At 34.9% G+C, this 23,151-nt stretch overlaps 1 protein-coding gene across 10 annotated transcripts in view; it reads left to right on the top strand.

Moving 5' to 3' along the window:
* The window catches only part of CADPS2 (calcium dependent secretion activator 2), a 758,482-nt gene that overhangs the window by 578,639 nt on the left and 156,692 nt on the right, over nt 1-23,151 (top strand). For all 10 annotated transcript variants that reach the window (XM_056799641.1, XM_007504220.2, XM_056799643.1 and 7 more), the window contains exon 14: nt 19,675-19,776. In XM_056799641.1, coding sequence (XP_056655619.1) covers nt 19,675-19,776 — 102 coding nt within the window. The remainder of the gene's footprint in view (nt 1-19,674; nt 19,777-23,151) is intronic.

Below are 23,151 nucleotides of genomic sequence, written 5' to 3'. Positions count from 1 at the left end.
GGCAGAGTTTGTGGGAACCAGTTCTCACATTCTGGAGTGGTGAACTCAGGATTCACAAGTTTCTGGAATTGTCACTCGTTATGGTAAGTGACTTGCAAACACCTCCATCTAGTTCAAGCTTTTGTTGGCTCAATCCCAAAGTGGACAAAGGAGAGTTAATCCTGTCTTCACAAACTAGTGAGGTACTAAGTAGGAATGCTTAAGTTATTGTTTAACCAAGTGTTAACACAAAATAGACAAAGGAAATAAAGAATTCCCTTTTACAAGTGTAAACCCAGAAAAGAGAACAAAGAATTCCTTTTCATACCTCCATAGACTTTAGAAACCTCAGTTTAGTTACTTGTGAAAGAAGACATTTTATTATAAAATAATTTGTGGTAAAAGTAGACTGCAGAATGTTTCTAATAAAGACCAGTTTATAGTAAGCTTAGGAGCTTAGAGAGGAAATTGGTCAGGTAGGAGAACATGGACCAGTGGCTAACTCTTCTTGAGAGAGAGACAGAGACAGAGACAGAGAGATGTGACTCTAGACTTTCTCCTTATAGGGAATTACAAATGAGAAAACCATCTTCCTTAAAGTATTGCCCATCTACCAGAGATTCTATCCATTAGATAACTACGGGCTTTAACAAGCAAATACTCAATGAAAGGTTAAGGGAATAATCAGTCCTTACTGTGAATTTTTGGTGTAGAAAGGGAGAGTGAATAAATGTTTATTGGCTGATCAGCTAAAAAGAGTATCATTTTCAGTCTCTAAATGAGCCCTCTGACAGGTTATTCTGACTGCCTACCTCAACAAATGAAGCAGGATCACTTCACTACTGCGTTAAAGTCTAATCTTATTTAATAAAGTCCCTTTCTTCTTGTTTTCAAGCTTTCAGTTACCAAAGTTAACTAAGTCCTTAGCAACCTATACAGGTACCTGTGGTAGACTTCCTGGTGTAACGTGTAGGGGAAGGGCATTATGTCATGCAGAGCCTACCTTAAGTGCCACTATGATGAAATGCCAACACAAAGCCCATAAAGAAAGATTTGGCAAGTTCTAGAATGTGGACAGACAACCATCTGTTCTTTCAAAAAGTGGTTTATTAATTACTGAGAGCATGCACAGGTGCCATGAGAAATATATAGCCTCTGGTGTTAAGTAGTTCAGCATTTATTTTGGAGAGATGAATTCTACCTATGTGAAACAGGTAATAGCTCCAAAAAAAAAAACATATTAATGTGTGTGATGGTTAGACTGATACCCACAATGTACCTGAAAATGTAAAGAAAATTACAAACCACTATGAATTTAACTAGGAATCAAAGGCCCCATGAAGGAAGTGAATCTTGAGAAACCAAGATGCTGAATGCCCTTGTATCAAATATTTCAAATTGCTTGCTGACCCAGGGAGTGGGGTCAAGAGAAATGGAAGGTACTCAAACTTTTTTTTTTAATGTTAAACATTGATTTTATGTGTAATTGGAAAAAATGATTAAAAAAAAGAAACCAAAATAGCTTGACTTATAAAATCTTCCCTCCCCATCACCAACAAAAAATCATAGAAAAAATGGTTTGAATCAAGTATCTCTAACAGCAATGTAGATTTTTTTTAAATCAGTGACTTCATCCTTTTTTTCAATGTATGGTGTTTAATCCAATTTTTTCATAACTATTCAACTGAGAGGGTGTTAGAAGTCATAGAAGCATACTTGTCAGATCTTTTTTTTTTTCAGATTTATGTTTTTTTTTTAAATATATTTTATTTGGTCATTTCCAAGCATTATTCGTTAAAGACATAGATCATTTTCTTTTCCTCCCCCCCCCACCCCCCATAGCCGACGCGTAAGTCCACTGGGCATTAGATGTTTTCTTGATTTGAACCCATTGCTTTGTTGATAGTATTTGCATTAGAGTGTTCATTTAGAGTCTATCCTCTGTCATGTCCCCTCAACCTCTGTATTCAGGCAGTTGCTTTTTCTCGGTGTTTCCACTCCCATAGTTTATCCTTTGCTTATGAATGGTGTTTTTTTTCTCCTGGGTCCCTGCAAGTTGTTCAGGGACATTACACCACCACTAATGGAGAAGTCCATTACGTTCGATGATACCACAGTGTGTTTGTCTCTGTGTACAATGTTCTCCTGGTTCTGCTCCTCTCGCTCTGCATCACTTCCTGGAGGTTGTTCCAGTCTCCATGGAACTTCTCCACTTTATTATTCCTTTTAGCACAATAGTACTCCATCACCAACATATACCACAGTTTGTTCAGCCATTCCCCAATTGATGGGCATCCCCTCATTTTCCAGTTTTGGGCCACCACAAAGAGCGCAGCTATGAATATTTTTGTACAAGTCTTTGTGTCCATTATCTCTTTGGGGTACAGACCCAGCAGTGCTATGGCTGGGTCACTTGTCAGATCTTTAGGAAAGGAAAGATTTTAAGACCAAGCAAGAGTTACAAAAAATTGCAAAATGTAAAATAAATAATTTTATTACATTAAATTAAAATGTTTTTACAAACATAACCAATACAACCAAAATTAGAAGGGAAGCAACAAATTGGGGGAAAATCTTCATAACAGAAACCTCTGATAAAAAGTCTAATTACTAAATTTATAAAGACCTAAATCAATTGTACAAAAAAATCAAGACATTCCCCAATTGATAAATGGGCAAGGGTCATGAACAGGCAACTTTCAGATAAAGAAATCAAAACTATTAATAAGCACATGAAAAAGTGCTCTACATCTCTTATAATCAGAGAAATGCAAATCAAAACAACTCTGAGGTATCACCTCACCCCTAGCAGATTGGCTAACATGACAGCAGAGGAAAGTAATGAATGCTGGAGGGGATGTGGCAAAGTAGGGACATTAATGCATTGCTGGTGGAGTTGTGAACTGATCCAACCATTCTGAAGGGCAATTTGGAACTATGCCTAAAGTGCGATAAAAGACTGTCTGCTGCCCTTTGATCCAGCCATAGCACTGCTGGGTTTGTACCCCAAAGAGATAATAAGGAAAAAGACTTGTACAAGAATATTCATAGCTTCGCTCTTTGTGGTGGCAAAAAAAATTGGAAAATGAGGGGATGCCCTTCAATTGGGGCATGGCTGAGCAAATTGTGGTATATGTTGGTGATGGAATATTATTGTGCTCAAAGGAATAATAAACTGGAAGAATTCCATGGAGACTGGAACAACCTCCAGGAAGTGATGCAGAGCGAGAGGAGCAGAACCAGGAGAACATTGTACACAGAGACTAATACACTGTGGTACAATCGAATGTAATGGAATTCTCCATTAGTGGCAATGCAATGATCCTGAACAACTTGGAGGGATCTATGAAAAAAAACATCAACAACATGGAAATAGGTTTTGATCAAGGACACATGTAATACCCAGTGGAATTGTGTGTCAGATATGGGAAGGGGTGTGGGAGGGAAGGGAAAGAATATGATTCTTTTAACCAAAGAAAAATGTTCTAAATTGACTAATTAAATAAAATTTTCAAAAAAAATAGCAACAAAAATGCAAAAAAAAAAGAAGTGATAGAAGCTTGACAGCAGTTCCATGAACCCAGGGACACAAACAAGAGTAATAAAGTAGTCTTTGTCCGAGGGTCACTGGGATGCCTAGGAAGATATTCAGACAGACAGAGTCTTGCCTTTCAGCAGTTGCCTTTAATTTTCCTAACCTTCCATCAGAGGACTATCAGCTCTTAGGGTGAACTCAAACAGACACTCTAATCTATAATTATCCCTTATCAGCCAGCTGCTAGTCTGATGATGCACAGAGAAGACTCAGAGGGAGGCTAAACTATGATCATGTGCCTAACTCTCTATTTTTCATTCAAGATCTCTGATTTCATTAGTGCATAGTACTCTTGCTCTTTCTGCAGATGGGTAACTGCCCAGCAATCTGGTCTTAGATAGTTGCCTGGGGAACTAAGAAGTGAAATGACTTATCCAAGGTCTCACCATCAGAATGTGTCAAGAAGAGACTTAATTGAACCTCTCAGGTGTTCCAGACTCAGGCTTCACCACTATCTCAATTTTCTCTGACATCCTCTAACTCATTAAAATCCTGATGGGTAAAGTTGAGAGAGAAGAGACAGAGAGAATAAAGGAAGGAAGGGGGTGGGGAGGAAGAAATGAAGAGAAACAAACAAACAAACACACTGAGGTCATAGTGACTATATAGCTGTGACTAGAAAGGCTACCTGAATTTCGCAGGGTCCATCTGATCACAGAGCAGAGACAGGAGAACAGTTTATACTTAATGAATCTTCACTTGCCTTTTTAGAAAACCTTTTGTTTACTGTTGCTGATACATGTCTAGTTTCTGTGAAATGAAAGTTTGGCTTATTATCAACAAATTTTAGGCTTTTTCTGGTTTGCTTCTGGATTTGTGGTTCATAAATGACAATATTAAGTATAGTTTGCTGATAAGAGCAAATATCACACTTCAAATTTAGTAATGTTCTAATTGTTCACAGTAATAGGGTAACAACTGAGCTTATTCTCTAGTTCAAATGATACCATTTTGGTTAGGCTGTTATCCTTTAAACACTTGATTAAAAAAGTATTTCTTAAAAACTGGTTTATTTTATTTTTAATTTTTTATTATTAATTATATATAATATATAATAATTATTATTAGGTATCGGCATTTATCTGGCAAATAAATTATCAATGATTAGGCATTTAGGATATGATAAGTGCTATAACTTTTCTAAAATATAAATCAAGAAATCTATTTGGGAATATATCATAAATATCAAGACTAGCCTTTTATGTAATAGGTTGTTTTTCAACTAAGAGAAAATTACAAGAAGATGATAATTCATATGAAAAAAGTTTTTAAGAATGCTGGGTATGGGGGCAGCTAGGTGGCTATGTATACTGAGAGCCAAATCTACAAATGGGAGGTCTTGGGTTCAAATGTAGCCTCATATACTTCTTAGCCATGTGACCTTGGGCACGTCACTTAACCACCATTGCCTAGCCCTTACTGCTCTTCTGTCATAGAATCAATATACAGTATTAATTCTGAAATGAAAAGTAATGGCTTAAATAAAAGAATTTTATTTATATATATACATATGCATGTTACTAATGAAATCAGAAATCCCGCATAGGTCATAAGATGTTTTCTTAGAAAGTTCCATAATTAGACTATAATCCATTTAAGACTATAATGAATTTATGTGTTGATAAGTAATTTTCAGTAATTCAGAAGTTCTCCTAAAATCATTGACTTTTTACAGTGTTTTTAAATGTACATTTTTCATGCTGTTCCTTTCTATGAATTGACCTGTCTGAACTAGACTATTTTCCAAGATAAGTAATTGATTTCTGTTGATCTATCCACAATTTCTTGTAATTCCCCTTTCTAACCAATGGACTATTTACAATATGGCCAAACCAGAGTTAGACACATAATCTTTAACAAAGGAAAGTAAAGTGGACTTCCTTACATAGATATTAAGCCCATGATCTTGGACTCATTAGAATAATATTTTTACAAACTCAAACTGGCAGCAGAGTCTACCAGGCAGGAATGGGAAAGGGTTTGGACTGCTTGACATAAAAGGCAAAAGTAGAAAAAATAGGTAGATATTCTAATTAGATTAAAAAAAAAACTTGCCTTAGGAAGTGGTAGGTTCTCCCCCACTGAATATCTTTAGGCAGTTACTCATAAAAAATTTTAGTTTGATAACACATTGGAGTAGCCAATCTCTTAGGTCCAATCCAGCTCTGAGAGTCTGTAAATTGGAATATATTTGTACCTAAATGTGTTCTAGCACCTAGAGACAAGTAAAGGTATAACATTGTATATTTCATGTTGGTAATTTTAGCCATTTTCATAAGAAATAATGTAATGATCAATGCTATAGCCCCAGTAGGAATGATAGATAGTTAGAAGTATGAATGCGTTAGAAATATATATGTAGACTGGACTTTTAGAACTTAAAAGATGCCCTTTTTCTCTTAGAAGTTACAGACCTTAATTCTGTGAAAGATTTCTGGATTATGGTTTTCCTGGGAAATTTGTTAATGCTTTCTTAATTATTCTCAATTTAGGAAACTATTTGCCCTAAAATGGATTCTTCTTTTAGTTATTCAAACCAATTTGTTAGTCATTTGATATACATCAGGCCCTCTGTATTAGTATCAACTTGAGCTATGTCCTCTGCAACAAAGAATTACCTCGAGAATCAAATTATTATATGGATAATTTGCATTCTTCAAAAATATTTTCCTCTCAAATAGAGAGATAATAAAGTAAAACAGAAATTTCTTTTGAATTTTACAAGTAATGAACTCAGTTCTCCATTTTGCTTTGCTTTTATTTATTTTATTTTTTAGAAAATGCTTTTATCTGTCTTAGAACAGATGCTTATCTGTTCCAAGATGGAAGAGTGGAAAGGGCTAGGCAATTGGAATTAAGTGTCTTGTCCAGGGTCACACAACTAGAAAGGATCTGAGACCAGAGTTGAACCCAGGATCCCCTGACTCCAAGTCTGGTACTTCATTATCCACTGAGTCACCTAGATTCCCCTTTGATTTGCTTTTATAAATAAAACTTTTGACTCAAGACCTTTAATGCTTTTATTTTGCCAATTGCCCATTTTGTAAATGAGCAGCATGTTTAACATTTTCATATTATTTTTTCCGGGTAGGTTTTTTTCCAGATTTCATTTTATTCTTAGTGAACAAGTCACCTTGTCAAATGCTTCATTTCAAATCCAGGCTCTACTTTATATTCCAAGATCTTTGCAAAAGCAGCCCAATTTCTCTTTCTCCTCAAATATCCATTGCATCTACTTTGTCTGGTACCTTTTCTTATTTTGCCATGATCTGCTATTTTATGAGTATAGAGTGCTAACTAATGAAGAACTCGCTCTGTTTTCTCTTCTCTTCCTGTAAGTGATTGGTGATTGCTCTGCAATGTAACGTCCAAGACAGTTATCTCAGGCACTAAGCAGTTAAGTGACATGCTCAGAGCCATATAATCAGTAAGGGTCAAGGGTAAGACCTGAGCCCATGTCATCGGATTCCATGACTGACTCTGTATCCCCTGCACCATTGCCTCTTCTGCCTCCCTGCCTTTATAATACCAAAAAAATGCATCCATTTGTGGCATCAGGAGAATGTGTTTTGTTTTGTTTTTTGCAGAAATGCCTATGTTCTTATTCATACCCTTCAAAATAGCTAGCACATAATAAAAAATGAAAACATAAAAATGAAGACTTTTTTGAGATCAAAGAATGTTTTTAGATTTCTTCTCCAAAACAAGCTTCCCTCATTAGACAAAATGTTTCATCTCAGAGACATCAATAGGCACCGAATTTCTCCTTCTTGCTTTCCAGGATGGAGAACTTGGGGATTTCAGGGGAAGGAAAGAAAACTCTGTATCTGAATGCCCCAAACTTCTGAAAGATGTCATTTGGGGTTACACAACAGGGAAGTAGTGTGGACTAGGAAGCAAACAAAAAGAGAAAGGAGATATTTGTTTTCTTTTTTGAGCATCTTCCTTGAAATCTTACCCTCACGCTGTGACTTCCCATTCTTCCCCGCTTGTTCACAAATGATATTGGTGGGAAACACACAAAGTGCAAAGTGACTTCTACCTGCTGTGCTGCTGGCTGGATTGACAATTCAAAAATACCACCCTCTAGGTGTCTCTCCCTTTCTCACTCTCTCCAGAGGAAGCTGGTTAATGTCATGCATTCCTCATAGAAAAGGGTAAGTTGGAAAGAAAAAAAAATCCCATAAGAGACAAACGAGGACCACAAAGGTTCCCATTTACCTAGTGGTCATTTACAAAACCAAACACATGTCATATAGCTGCCACCATTGAGAGGGCCACATGAAATAGTAGTTGTAAAGCACTTAACACAATGTCTGGTGCTTAATAAATGCTTCTTTGGGGGCATGTAGGTGACTCAGTAAATAGAGAACCAAGTCTGGAGATGGCAGGTCATTGCTAAAATCCAGCCTCAGACAGCGTATGACCATAAGCAAGTCACTTTACGCCAAATGCCTAGCCTTTCCCACTTTTCTTCCTTGGTATACCATTACTTAGCATTGACTCTAAGACATAAAGTAAAGGATTTAAAAATAAATAAATAAGTTAATGTTTATTTTCTTTCTTCCCCCCCCCCCCCCCCGGCCAACAAACATATTGACATTCATGAGTTAAAGAGAGTAATTAAATTAGGGAGAAATTTATGTCTCTAAGATTAACAATGACTTCTTATGAGCGGCTAAAATAAAAGACTGAAGTTGTTTTTTTTTAATTACATTATAGAATGACTAACTTTAGGACATTTCTCCAGAACAAAGATGTAATGATGAAAATGAAAGAGGAATATGTAGGAAATCCCTGACATCAGTGACTTTCCACTCTCCACAAAAATGGAAGAGAGGGCTCATCTTCATCTCTATGTCATGACAAGAGCTAGTCTTTCTGTATCTTGGTTTCTCTGGGACTTTGCATGTTTTGGGAAGGACTAAATAAATGTTTAATAATTAATAATGATGATTGTAACTCATTAGACATTCAGATGATATTATGACAACTTTATGAAGGATAGATCAAAGAAGACAGAGAGATCGTTTAGGAAGCTGTTAGCATGAACCAAGAGGACCTGAATTAGTGTGATGGAAGTGGAAATCTAGGAACAAATGAAAGAGATGTGGAAGTGGAATTGAAAGGATTTGGCAACTGATCATGTGGAATGCAAAGGAAAGAAGTAAAGTCCAACCAGAGATTTTGTGCCTGGGTGATTGGAAGGAGAACTGTGCAATTAAAGTTAGAAGAAGTGAGTTTTGGAGAAAGGATTGAGTTAATTTTTTGGCACATTGCATTTGAGGGATAGGACACCAAGATAGAAATGGATCCAACAAGAAATGTAGGGTTGGAGCTCAGGAGAGAAGAGTTATATACAAAAGGATTATTTCTATTATTGAAACCATGACACTGAATGAAGTTGCCAAAAAAAAAATGACAGCCTCAGGGAAGGGCAACACTAAAAGGAATGGTTAGAGGTAAAAGAACCTACTAAGGAGACCAGAGAAAAAGAACCACTAGTAGAGAGCAACAGAAAAACACACCATAGAATAAAAAGTGCTGAGAGGGTGGAAAATCAGGAGTGGCAAATGTTACAGTTAGAACAAGGAGAATAAGGATTCAGAAAGAGTCCATCAAACTTGACAAGAAGTTTATGACTAGAAAGTGTAGTGTCTGCAGACAGAAGCAACAGACAGAAGTCACATTTCAATGGACAGACAACTGAATGCATTTAATATCAAGTATAGATTATAGGACCTCTGTGGACCCTTTGGAGGGGTCATAATGAGAAATTAAATGAGATAATGTTGGTGAAGCACTATACAAATTTCCATTCCTGTTACTATCATCATAATCAATAAGAACTGATTAAAAACGTGCATTTATTAAGTTGATCCATCTTCTCCATCCCTATTTATAGAGCAATTAAAAACTATCACTAACTGTATCTCTCATTACGCGTGACTTATTTCATATGGCTTAATCATCTACCTCACAGGGTTGTAAGGAGAGCACTTTGTAAATCCTAAAGCCTGGATAAATGTGAGTTATTGTTATTATTATAGCTTATCATGATTTATAGAATATTCTTACATGAACTGTGTGGGAAAAAAAAAAAAAACTATTGCTGCAACTTGAAGCTTTCTCTGAAAGTCCAGATTTATTAGCAGAGGTAGTCACAACCCAGTGGTTAAAAGCAATGGGTCTGGAGTCAGAATTCCAGCTAAGACACTTCCTAGTTGTTTGCCCTGGGCAAGTCACCTAACCTCTACTTGCCTGACAGGGATCCATTGAAGAAGGAAATAGCGAACCACTTCAATATCCTTGCCTAGAAAACTTCATGAATAGTTATATTCCATGGGGTCCAACATGGCTGAACAAAAACAACCCCCAGATTTATCATGGCACTTTCTTGACCTGTGTAATAAGTTTTTACTCTTCAAATGAACACAGAAATCTGTTTTGAGATCCTGATATTAATAATGCTGTTGAAGAAACCAACCATATTGGTTCCTTAATATATCTTTCTCCACGTCATTCTTAGAAATCTTGAATGCATCCCTATTGCTCATTAAGTAAAGTTTACAAAAAAAAAAACAAACCAACAACCTAAGATGCTAGAGGTAGCAAAGTGATAAAGTGAATTGAAAGTTGTGTCTTAGAGTCAAGGACAAATCCTGCCTTAGCCATTTACTAGCTGTGTTCTCCTGACCAAGCCACTTTGTTTCCTTCAGGTTTTTCAACTATAAAATGAGAAGAACACCAGCACTTTCCTTTTTGGGTTGTGGTGAGGATAAAAATGCAATAACATTTGTAAAAAGCTGTTAGTACAGTGCCCAAGACAAGCCCTATATACTTTTGCCTCCCTATTTTCTCTCATAAAAATTATCAAATCTTAGAACTGGAAAGGAACTAAGAGACCATTTGGATGACTTTGTTTAATCGTAATACTTTAATATTCTTTATATGATATGCAAGACCAGGGTTATTTCATTCTTTTCACCCCATATAATCCAAATTCCATCCAAAATAGACTATCCCTTTTACTCTGAATGTGCTCTGAGTTTTCCCACTTTTGTTCCTCATATCCTCCCTTCTAAATACACTGAATTCCTAGCCAGTTTTTGAATCCTTTAATTTTTAGGTTAATGCTAGCTTTTTTTGTTTGTTTGTTTTTATTGAAAATTTTTATTTCATTAATTAATTTAAAATTTTTTCCCAAGGTTACATGATTCATGTTCTTCCCGTCCATTCCCCCTGCCCCCACTGTAGCCAACATGCAATTCCACTGGGTTTTACTTGTCATTGATCAAGACCTATTTCCATATTATTAATATTTGCACTAGGGTGATCATTTATAGTCTACATCCTCAGTCATATCCTCTCGACCCATGTGATCAAGCAGTTGTTTTTCTTCTGTGTTTCTACTCCCACAGTTTTTTTCTCTGGGTGTGGATAGTGTTCTTTCTCCCAAGTCCCTCAGAATTGCCCTGGGCCATTGCATTGCTGCTAGTAGAGAAGTTCATTATGTTCGATTGTATCACAGTGTAACTATCTCTGTATATGATGTTCTTCTGGTTCTGTTCCTCTCACTCTGCATCAATTCCTGGAGGTTGTTCCAGTCCCCATGGAATTCCTCCACTTTATTATTCCCTTGAGCATAATAGTATTCCATCACCAATAGATACCACAATTTGTTCAACCATTCCCCAATTGAAGGGCATCCCCTCATTTTCCAATTTTTTGCTACCACAAAGAGTGCAGCTATGAATATTCTTGTACAAGTCTTTTTCCTTATCATCTCTTTGGAGTACAAACCTAGCAGTGCTATGGCTGGATCAAAGGACAGACAGTCTTTTAGCGCCCTTTGGGCATAGTTCCAAATTGCCCTCCAGAATGGTTGGATCAATTCACAACTCCACCAGCAATGCATTAATGCCCCGACTTTGCCACATCACCTCCAGCATTTATTACTTTCCTTTGCTGTCAAGTTAGCTAATCTGCTAGGTGTGAAGTGATACCTCAGAGTTGTTTTGATTTACATTTCTCTGATTATAAGAGATTTAGAACATTTTTTTCATGTGTTTCTTGATAGTTTTGATTTTTTTATCTGAAAATTGCCTATTCATGTTCCTTGCCCATTTATTAATTGGAGAATGGCTTCATTTTTTGTGCAACTGGTTTAGCTCTTTATAAATTTGAGTAATTAGACCTTTTTCAGAGGTTTTTGTTATAAAGATTTTTTCCCCAATTTGTTGCTTCACTTCTAATTTTGGTTGCATTGGTAATGCTAACTATTGTTGATCTCTGATCTCTTACACCTTCCCAACTTCCCCCCCAAAAAACACCAATGACAGTCTTTTCATTGGCACAGATCACATGTTTAAATAGGTGTACTTATCATGTATTACTTATTAAGATAGAGGAAAATGGCATAGTGGATAGAGAAGCAGAAAAATCCAATTTCATGTTCTTCCTTTGACACATGGCTGTGGGGCTAAGGACAAGTCATTTAACCTCCCAAGGTCTCCCAGGAAATCCTCTGCAGTCTGTAAATTACAATACAGATGGCATTCTGCATTGATAAATATAGTTTTCTCACTGGGAATTCACTTTGCCAGTGAAATTAAAAATCTGCTTCCAAAAATGAGGTAGTAGAGTTATGTATATGTACCACATTCCCCCCTATCAGTCTCTCAACTATATAAAGTCCACATCTATTCTAAATTCTATATTTCCCATAACACCCTCTACAATGTTCTAAAGCTAGAAAGTGATTTAATAATTATTTGCCAAATTGTATTGAACTATCTTATGCATGTGGCAAATGCATAATGAACTCTAATGAAATAAGATTAAAAGTCCTGTTCAGGTTCAGGTTCATTCCCCCTCAGTGTTCCAGTTGAGACTTTAAAGAAACTAAAAGTGGTAGATTTCATTTACTAAGAAATCAGGCTAAAAGTTGGTTTCAGAAGACTCTATTGGTTTTTCATTCAATTTTAATTAACAAGAGTTAAATAATTTCTAATTATATTTCTAGGGCAGGTAAGTGGTACCCTAGCGAGAGTGGCAAGCATAGAGCCAAAAAGACATGAGGGCATTTTCAACATCAGACACTATCTGTGTGACCTTGGACAAGTCACTTCACTCTTTTTATCTCAGTTTCCTCATGTGTAAAATGAACTGGAGAAGTCAGTATCCTTGCCAAGAAAACCCCAAATGGGGACACAGAGTTGAACATAACTAGAAATGGCTGAACAACAAATATATTTCTAATTTGTTTGACAATTTATTTACAATAGTTGTACTAGGGGATCTGTATGGTACCTAAATGTTGAAGATGTGGTATGTGGTATAACACAAAGGATACTGAGCCTAGAGTATCAGAGGAACTGGGGAAGCTGCCACTTCCAGTTCCAGTATCCATCCTGTGGATAGCTACTCTTAATCCTATAGTTCATGATCCCACACTTATTGTGTTAATCCCCAGAAATTGATTTTGGGGGGAGAAAGATATTATAAGAATAATAGGCATTCCCCCAAAAAGCCTGGCATGTTCTCTTTCTTAAACATACATGGCACTCATGGAAAAAAAGTGGACCAAGATTTAAAGGGCTGTGGTAATGAGTCCTGAGTATAGGATATATTCATGGCCAAAGGTAACTCACAACTCGTGGCACTCCATCACCTAGAAGTCCTTCCTCTCTTTGTAGAATCTTCACCCAGCTAGCTCCCTTTAGATGCAGTATCTCCCTAGGAGGACCATTCAGCTGTTTCCTTGCCTTCTTGAAAAGACAGCCTGCTGTCTTTATTGCTGCAAAGCAGTCACACTTTATTTTTTTATTATTTTCATTATTTCATAATTAACAATTAACAATCATAAACTCTTTCGTATGGTAAATTGCCTTTATGCAATAACTCAAAACCTTATAATCCTTTCAGGTTGATTAAGAATATTGTGAATTGTTGTAGGAAGGTTGTGGGAAAGTTCCTTCACCTCCTTTATACTAGGAGATTAAATTCTGGGCTGTCCATAATTATAGTCAACAAGCATTTATTTAAGGCTTTACCAAATTCCAGGTATTGTGAAAAGTGTTGCATTTACAAAGAAGGACAAAAGATAAACAGAAAGACTTGTCCCTGCCCTCAAGGAACTCCCATTCTAATTGTAGAGAAATTCTTTTCCCATAACTATCTTTGTTATTCTTATTATCTGAGTACAAATCTTGGTACAAATGAGGGAGAAATAAACTTTAAAAACCATTTTCATTGACATAATATGAATAAGATTTTGAATTTACTTATATTAAATGGCCATTGGCCATATGTATAATAAAACAAGCTTTTCATACTTTCTAGAACCCTTCAAATGTGATTTTGATGTGGTTTTGTTAGTACTGGTATACAGCAATCTGGCAGGTTTGATTTGTCAGATTTCTAAAAACAGTTCAAGAAGAAAAAGCCCATTTGTCAGATTGTTGCATGGTCTCCTACATTCTTATCTTTCTGTCTCCTATTTTACTATTCAGTTCAGCTGAGTATATAATATGACACCTGTTCCTTTATCTAGTTCTATACCTTCTCTCTTTTTCTACCTAACAAGTGATCTCTCAACCCCGGCCACATCCATTATCAAAACTAATTTCTTCCCCCAAAAAACCCATCATGTAAAAAATAAAATAAAAAATTTAAACCCCATCATGTTCTGTTCCAGTACCCCTAGAGATTAAAGACTGCAATCTAGCAACACTAACATACCTATCTTTCCTCTATTAAGATACTTTCTCCATATATACCTTAAATTGTAAAAACATTAGCAAGTTAGTTCTTGAGATGAGTGAAGACTAAATCAAAGAATTACCTGTCCTAGGTGCTGAGCATTAATTAGTTCTGTGTTAGAAGAAAAATGCCCAAATTTTAAAGAGAAAAATGGCTATTTGGGTAATAAAACTAATTAGAAATACAAAAAATTACTATAAATTGATCCTGTTTGGTCTTTTTTATTATTATTTTCTATTAACTCTTGTTCATACTTTATGATCATAGTGGGTGCCCAGAGCACATCAGGGACTGCTGAATTTAAAGTCACAGGACCCAATCCCAATCCCAGCTCCATCACTTTCTACCTGAGAAATCTTAAGAAAGTCACATATTTTTTTCTGGGCTTTAATTTGCTCATCCATAAAATAAAAGGAAGGAACATGTCCAAGGAACCAATGGGCTGGCATAAATTACCTCCTATATCACTTCTAGCTGTAAATTTTTTGCTTTCAAGACCTTTTGGGGCAGCAAGGTGGATAGAGTGATGGGCCTAGGGGCAGAGAGACTTATCTCCTGGGGTTCAAATCTGACCTCAGATACTTCCTAGCTATGTAACCCTGAGCAAGTTTCTTAACTCTGTTTACCTCAGTTTCCTCATCTGCAACATGAGCTGGAGAAGGGCATGACAGAACCACTCTAGTATTTGCCAAGAAAATCCCCAATGAGGTCACAATGGAGACACAGCTGAAAAGGACTGAACAGCCACAAAAAGGCTTTTTAAAGTATTAATGTGATTTATTGTTTCTTATATAGTTGATATATACCATATATTCTGAATATTGTAGAAGTATACCTATAACAACATTTCATATGTGATATTAGGATCATAGAAGGGAAAGAGAGTTTGTGTTTAAGGGATCACTGATATTAATGAGTAACACATTTTAACCTGTAAGAGTTCCTATAAGAGTTCCTGGAAGAAATCTGCTGGCTCAAATAAGCAGAGACAAAGAGGCTAACTGAGTTCAGGGGGCACAGATTGAACAAAAACAACAACAAAAAAGGTGAATACTGAATTTCTTCCTGGATTACTGAGTCAGATTACTGAGTCAATTTATTGAGTTACTGAGTGAGGTCAGGATAATGGATTAAACATAATAGATTTTAAATTCATGAAGGGAAAAAAATGAGAATAGAGTTGCACTACCAAAAATAAGGGTTTTTTTTTGTTGTTGTTGATATAGTCCTATATAGCTCTTTCATATAGTATTATACTGATACATCTGCTACTTTCAAATATACTGTAAGTATCCCAAATGATATGACCTATAGGCTTAAATTTGAATTTTAATTTATTCCAAATCTGCTAGGTCAATGAATCAGAAATCTCCAAACCAATGCAGAAAGGTCATACAACTAATATGGATAGAACTTAAAACCCTTTTTAGAATGAATAGGCCTCTCAAAAATACATTTTTCTTATTCTATATTAAAAAAATATCCATGCATACATAGGTGAGAAGCCACAACTCAAAGCTGTACCATTCTAAACCCCCTTTGTAAGAATGTTGGAAGAATGATTAATATAAACATTTGAGCTTTGAGTGCTTATTGGTGAAAGCAGGGAATAAATTCCACATAATGACTTGGTTGATTACATCTTTGATTAAAAGGAGGAGTTTTGCTTGTTTTCAGTTTTGTAGTTACCTTTAACTCCATTCCCAAGGGGCTCTGTTTCTTTTGAAATTTCACATTTTCTATTACTGTCCTCTCTTTAGAAAATCAAAGTATCAAGTGAATCGTAGCTATTCTTCCCTTACTCCCTACCATCAGTATTAGAAACATGTTGATATTTAATTTTCAAAGGATTATTTAGACTTCAGTTACTTTTTAGAAAAGAAAGTTAAGAAATTTGTTAGATTTTAAAATAATAATATTTTTATTCTACTAAATATTTTTACTAGTGATCTTATTTAGAATTTAGACATCTGAATCATAAATTTAGACATTCATGAAAAACTGAAGTTTTCATTGCTTTTCTGTTGAAAAAGTTTCTTGTTCCTCCCTAGATTTAAAAAAAAATCATGACTTCATTTATTAATAGGGTTACTAATTCCAAATTACTAAATAATAATAATGAAATTCTTGCCTGAATTTTTAATTCTCTGCATAAAATACTTGTTATATGTTAGCAAAGAGGACTTTTTCTCCAGATGAACAAACTGAGATCTCCACTTCTCTATTATTTATTTAATTTTCTCCTATCCTTTCTACTTTTAGATCATAAAATAATTTATGCTTTATTAATATTAATAATGTTGATAATAATTCAAGGTTTGCTATAATCCACAACAACACAAAACTAGACTTAGCTCATCTTTTTCTAGTTTTTACACATATTATTGCCAGTATGCACCAGATCTGGTTTGTTCTGTTGCATTTTTTTAAATATTTAAATTCCTTGTGATCAGCTGCTAACAGAATGCCTTACACATAATATGTGCTAAATAGACCAAATGAACCCAATGCTTCCAGTTTGATTGTTCTATTCATTTAAGCCAACTTGAAAGTTCATTACTTCAAATGAGCCATTCAGTAAGATCTGTATTTCATATTTACGATGTCGATTTTCTTGAACTGAAATCCTAATGTAACCATTGACACATTTCATTGGAAATGCTCATAGATTTTTTTAAAGCTTTTCATTTCCAATAGCATAAAGTAAAAGATATCTGCAGGTGAAAGGCTGAATTTTAAATAGTTTCAACTATCAGTACGTCTCAGGTGCAGCTATATTATGTTTTAATACCAATTATGCTTCCTCATTTCTGGCTGGAAACTCTTTAGAATTTCTTTTGTAAGCTTGCTGTAGAAAAATGTCTGTATCTGAGAGGATGAATACACGGGCTCTCCTTTCCCTGGATGATACTTTGTACACTTGGTAAGATGTGTCAATAATTTGGGGTGGAGGGTATTTCAAACACTCATTGTATCCTGGAGTTTCATTCAGCTACTTGGAATGGAACCAGCGCACGTGAGCAAGTTGAAGGGTTAGGTGCTTTATTTAACATGCCAGGCTGGTCCCTGGCTTAGCAATGCGTGAGGCAAAGTGACAAGCCCTCCGTGGGTAAGACGGTGCCGTGGTGGAGGAAGGCTGACTGATGTGACATCGTCCTGGCGTGCCTTTCTCATATGTCACTGTGTAAACCCCTGGCTCTTATCTGTCATGTATGTGACATGCCCCAGTGAGGTTTAATATGACAGAACTCTTTATTTGAACCCTGTGGATCATGATCTCACCTGACAACCCCAAGCATTAACAGTGAAATTCTCTCAGATACAACCATGTTGTGTCTGTCAGAGTGCTGAGGCAAAGTGTCATGCTGTTCATCAGAACAAGGGAGATAAGTTATTTGCTCTTTCGTGTCAAGTTTGTGAAACGGTAAAGCAAATAGAAATAGTCACACGTGTCTTCGGTGCATTTGTTTTTATTGCTGCCTCTGAAATGCTTTAAAATTCAGAAAAATTCTCTGCTCAGATCCAACAAATTAAAAAAAAACATTCAGCTAAAAAAAATGTTGCTTCTCATGATGATGGCATGAACCTCTGGACTCATAAGCCTTATGCTTGATGAGTAAAGTTAAGCTCCCATTAGTTCTTGTGACTAACCTTTCCAAGAATGGTTTTTATGCTTATTAATATTACGACCAGAAAAACACCTATGCATGTCAATGTTTGGCATGTAACAGATGCTTCTGTAAGAACATTGACTTCAAGTCAAAGTATCACCTGAGAAGTTCATTATTATAAAACTGTTTTCAACTTTCCTCATCAGCTACTGCCTAATTGCTATGCTTTTATGTACTTTCCCCTCATTATAGATCAACTTTTTTTTTCAACTTCCTGAAGAAATAATGAATGACCAATATTTTGACATTTGAGTTTTTTTCTGTGCAAGGTTAAATTAAAATTCTTTCTAAGGAATAAATGTTACTGATGAGATATCCAGAGTAGAAAATCAAACTTTTGGCAATTTGCAAATTAATAATGAGAAGTAATTGCTAAAAATGTTTTTAAAGAATAAACCTCTGTAATTTACAAGTTTTTATGAAAACAAATGATCCATCTACATGTGGAAAAAATTCATTCCACTTGAGGTGCTCTAGATCTAATTGCTGAATGGAAGGTCTTTATGTCAATAAGATTAAAATGCAACTTTTAAAATTAATTGCTTTAATTTTAATTGACTATAGTTAACAAGCATTATATACGCATCTCCATGTGTAACTCAAGGAACACATTAAATATAAATCTCTTTCCAAAGGTATTGCAAGAGATTTTTTCTTGATTTCTCATGAAATGTCCTTTCTTTTGTACACAATGACAGTTTAAAATGAAAAAGAAATAATTGCAAACAGTTTCATACTTTTATTCTTCAAGAATTAAAAATGGAATCTTTAGAGAGTAGAATTAATAAGGACAGGAATTATTAATTATCACCAAGGACAGCTCTCTTACTTAATTGTTAGGCTATGTAAACATACAGGTTATGAAACAAATATGTGTTCAGTATGATTTGTATCTGGTTGTATGACCAAAAACATATTCATATTCAGAGTCAGAATGCATTCTAGGTGATCAGATAATAGAAAGGATACAGTGGAAACTGTAAATTTCTCTAATATGGATAGATCTTTACCTTCATTCCATTTTGTTTATTTTTTTCCTTTCATGTTCATATACATACATTTATATTTTAATTAAAAAAGGAATAAAATCTTTAACAATAGCAGGAATTTCTAATTGTATACATAATATTCACCCCCTCCAAAAATGTTGCTGGTAAAAATTAAAGTATAAAATTGTCACTCTTTTGTGGTATAAAAGTTGCTAATAAAATTTAAAAAACCATTCAGTAGATTTTTATGATATTATAACTTGTTTAGCATTCACTTCTATGGTTAAATGTTTGGTACTACTAGAAAAATACTATTCACAGACATTTTCAAGGACTTTTCATTGTTTTCTGTAAATCTGGAAAATATTTCTCTTAATCCATTACCTTGAACACAGGCTAAAAGAATATAGTTTATTTCCTTTCATTCTAGGTCAACATATGAAGAGAAATGTTCATCGCTTCATCCAATGGATTTATTTATGTTAACAATCCAATCTGTTTAATTCAAACTAATAACCTATGTTGTAGGGGCATTTCAAGACAAAAGCAGTCAGGAAATGTGTAGATGATATGGTTTATTGAAATTGTGTGGATCTATAGTGTCTACATATGCCTACAAGCACTGTATAGAAGAGACCATTGTCTGTAATCAGTTGGCTTTTTCTGTTTGTTGCAGACCTGATGGAATTGGAACCGTTTCGATGGAAGAAAAAGAAAAGTTCGAAGAGATTAAAGAAAGACTTTCTTCCCTTTTAGAAAACCAAATTAGCCATTTCAGGTATGGTTTCCCCTATGTTTGCTGTTTTCCAGGCTATCCTATGAGGGGCTACTAGATTACTCATAGTATCACTTTCCTGCCCCAAATCCTACATTGGCTCCCTGATGGCCAACAGGATTCCATCCAATATCCTCTTCCATAATGCAGGGCTCTCTACAACATTGTTTCAGACTACCTTTCAGTGAGATACAATGAAAAACTACTCCTTTCACTTGAAATTCCTTTATTTTTTTCTCATTTGGTAACTAATCTTACCCATTTATGAAGATTAAACCCAAAGCCCTCCTCCTCTGTGAAGCTTATCACACAATGAGTTGTTACAATGATCTCTCCTTCCTCTTCACTTGCCATCCATTGCACTCACTTCATGCTAAGTCATATATAGCCTTACAATGTTATTATCTTTATAGTTTCACCTGGCTTGAGAGCAAAGACCATTTTTAAAAAATGCTGGAATGGTTTCCCATTTCCTTCTCAGATGGGGAAATTGAGGTCAAAAGGGCCCAAAGTAACCCAAATAGTAAGTAACTGAGTCTAGATTTGAACTCAGGACTTCCTTACTCCAGGCCTAATACACTATCTACTGTGCTACCCAAATGCCTTTTTCTTAATTAAAAAACGTTTTTTTAACAAAAAAAAACAATGATTTAAATAATAAAACATGAAGTCTATTTTAAACATTTGTTTGTATCTTGAAAGATAACTTATTAAATTATGGTTGTGCCCTTCTTTGCGGCCAATACCTTGTTTCTAAGTAGACAAATTAATATTAGAGAGAGGTAAATTCTTAAAGAGGAGAGCTTGAGGAAAAGGGCACAAATAGAGAATATGCCTTTGGTAGGAAAAAAGACCAAATATTTACCTAATACTGGAACAAAGAAGAAATTAATTTTTCATGATTCAAAATATGAACTAGGTCAGTGAAATTGATGTATTTTTTTAAACCCATATCTTTTACCTTAGAATCAATACTAAATATTGAATACAGAAGAGTACTTAAGTCATTTGCCCAGGGTCAGAGATCTAGGAAGTGTCTGATGGAGGCCAAATTTGAACCCAGAAGCTCTCATCTCTAAGCCTGCCTGTCAATTTACTTAGCCACTTAGCTGTCCTGTGTTAATGTGTTTTTACCGAATATCCAATTTACCTAATTTCATATTTTACTGTTTTAAGACGAGCTTTCTTGTGTGACCATGGGAAAGCCATTTTACCTCTTTCCTCATCATAAAATGAGATTTTGTCAGCTTAATAAATTTGAAGATTCCTTCAAACTCTAAAATGACATGATTTCATTTCTGTGCCAATGCTAATTTTTTAATCCTCTAATGATATTGAGGCCAATAAGCAAAAACAAACAAATAATCATGAGTTCATTTGATTATAATCTTCAAGTATATGAAAGAGTTTATGAGCAGTTTTAAAACTAATATTTTACTTTATAGAAGAGGATGAGAACTTTCATTAAACAGAAGGTATTACATTTTTGGAAGAAATTAGGGGTAATTTCTGAAGAAGTTGATATAAACTAGAGAACTGCCAACTCCCCCCCCCCATTCTGATTATTTCTTATATATTTATTTTCCATTTCTTATATTCATCCCATTTCCATTAGACATATCTTTAGCCATTTCACTTTTTCTCATCACAATACAATTATTCTTATTAAAACTGTCCTAGGGTTTTACCTGATGAAAACATGAATTACCTGAACTACCTATTGAAATCTCTGCTACTTGATCCTATCCTCTCAAGTCATTTTCCTTATCAGTAAAATAAAGGATGTCCTCTAACATCCCTTCCAGTGACAATTCCATTATCTTTATTCCTTCTAACACAAAGGTTCTATCAGTGTACCTTGGATCTTGACATAACAGCAACTCAGATACTCAGCACAAGTCAACACATATCAAAAAAGTTAATGCAAGAAAATTAGCTTTTATTTAAAAAAATTTTTATGGTTCATACACATACACACACACATATATATATATATGTATACAGCTATATATATATATATATCAGTTATTCAAAAAGATATTACATAGTCCTGAAAAAATTGATAGCTTATCATAACATCAAACCAATATATATGCTAAAAAGTATGATGAAAAAGAATTTTCTTCCCTTAAATATATCATTTCAGTTGTTTTTCAGTCATGTTTGACTCTCTGTTACCACATATGGAGTTTTATTGGCAAAGATATTGGAATGGTTTGCCATTTCCTTCTCCAGCTCATTTTACAGATGAGGAAATTATGTCCAACAGGGTTAAGTGACTTGTTTAGACTCACACAGCTAAGTGTGTCTGAGTGCTAGATTGGAACTCAGGAAGATCAGCCCCAGCACTCTATCCACTGAGCCACCTAATCAACCTTTTAAAATATATATGTAAACTTAATAGATATATATGCATATACATGCATCTTTATAATGCATACTGCAAATGTATACATGTGTATATAATTATTCAGGTTATTCCCAAAGTCTTAGAGTAGTTGGGTTTAATAGGGTAATACTGCACTAAGATTCTGGGGACATCTTGAATATGTAAAGGACCCTAATTGTTATTTTTGTACCTTATTGTGTGTTGAAATATTTACATTTGTGTATGTAATGGAAGCTAATGCTAATTTAAAACATACCCAGTAGGACTTCTCAGATGTGAAATGCTAAAAGTAATCTGGAGATCATTAGCATTCCATTCATAAAGTATGTTACCTACAGGTTAATGGGAATAAACAATAGAGAGGACAATGAGTGGATTATGCAAATAGATTGAAAAGATTTAGGCTAGAGGAGGGAAATACTGTACAAGAGCCAAATTTGTGTTTTACTTAAAAGTGGATTAAGGTTGTGGATGTACAAGACATTGTGCTAATTTGCTAATAGCCTAAAAGACCATTATCCCTTCTCTGAAGCCCCCACCCCCTCAAGAAAGAAAGAAACCAGCCAGTTTAATAAATGTCTCCTTGCTATTAAAAAAAAAAAGTAGAGGAAGAGAAAAGAGTCTTGGAGGAGGGTTGCTAAGTGAGAAAATACGGAAGAAAGGCAGATAAATTGCTAAAGGCAGTTTTGAAGCAATCCACCACCATATTGGTGTGACCTTATGATTATGAGCTTTATATGAGATCACTAAAATTTTAGCAAAACTAATGCATATTTTAAAAAGTTATAATCTATTTTTATTGAAATTTCATTTGATAAAATAATCTGAATTTAAAATCAATATCAGAGAAAAGTAGAAAACAACTCTTTTTTTCATATAATGATATCACTCCCAGAAATTAAGGTTTATGGGTGGATTAAATACTAATGAAGCAACTTGGTACAGGGAAATGCATTGTGGATTTTGGAGTCCAAGGATCTGAGTTTTTG

This window comes from Monodelphis domestica, chromosome 5 (assembly GCF_027887165.1).
Source record: "Monodelphis domestica isolate mMonDom1 chromosome 5, mMonDom1.pri, whole genome shotgun sequence".
Classification (NCBI taxonomy): Eukaryota; Metazoa; Chordata; class Mammalia; order Didelphimorphia; family Didelphidae; genus Monodelphis; species Monodelphis domestica.
The sequence above is the reverse complement of the archived record's forward strand: the minus strand, read 5'-3'. Positions and strand labels throughout refer to the sequence as shown.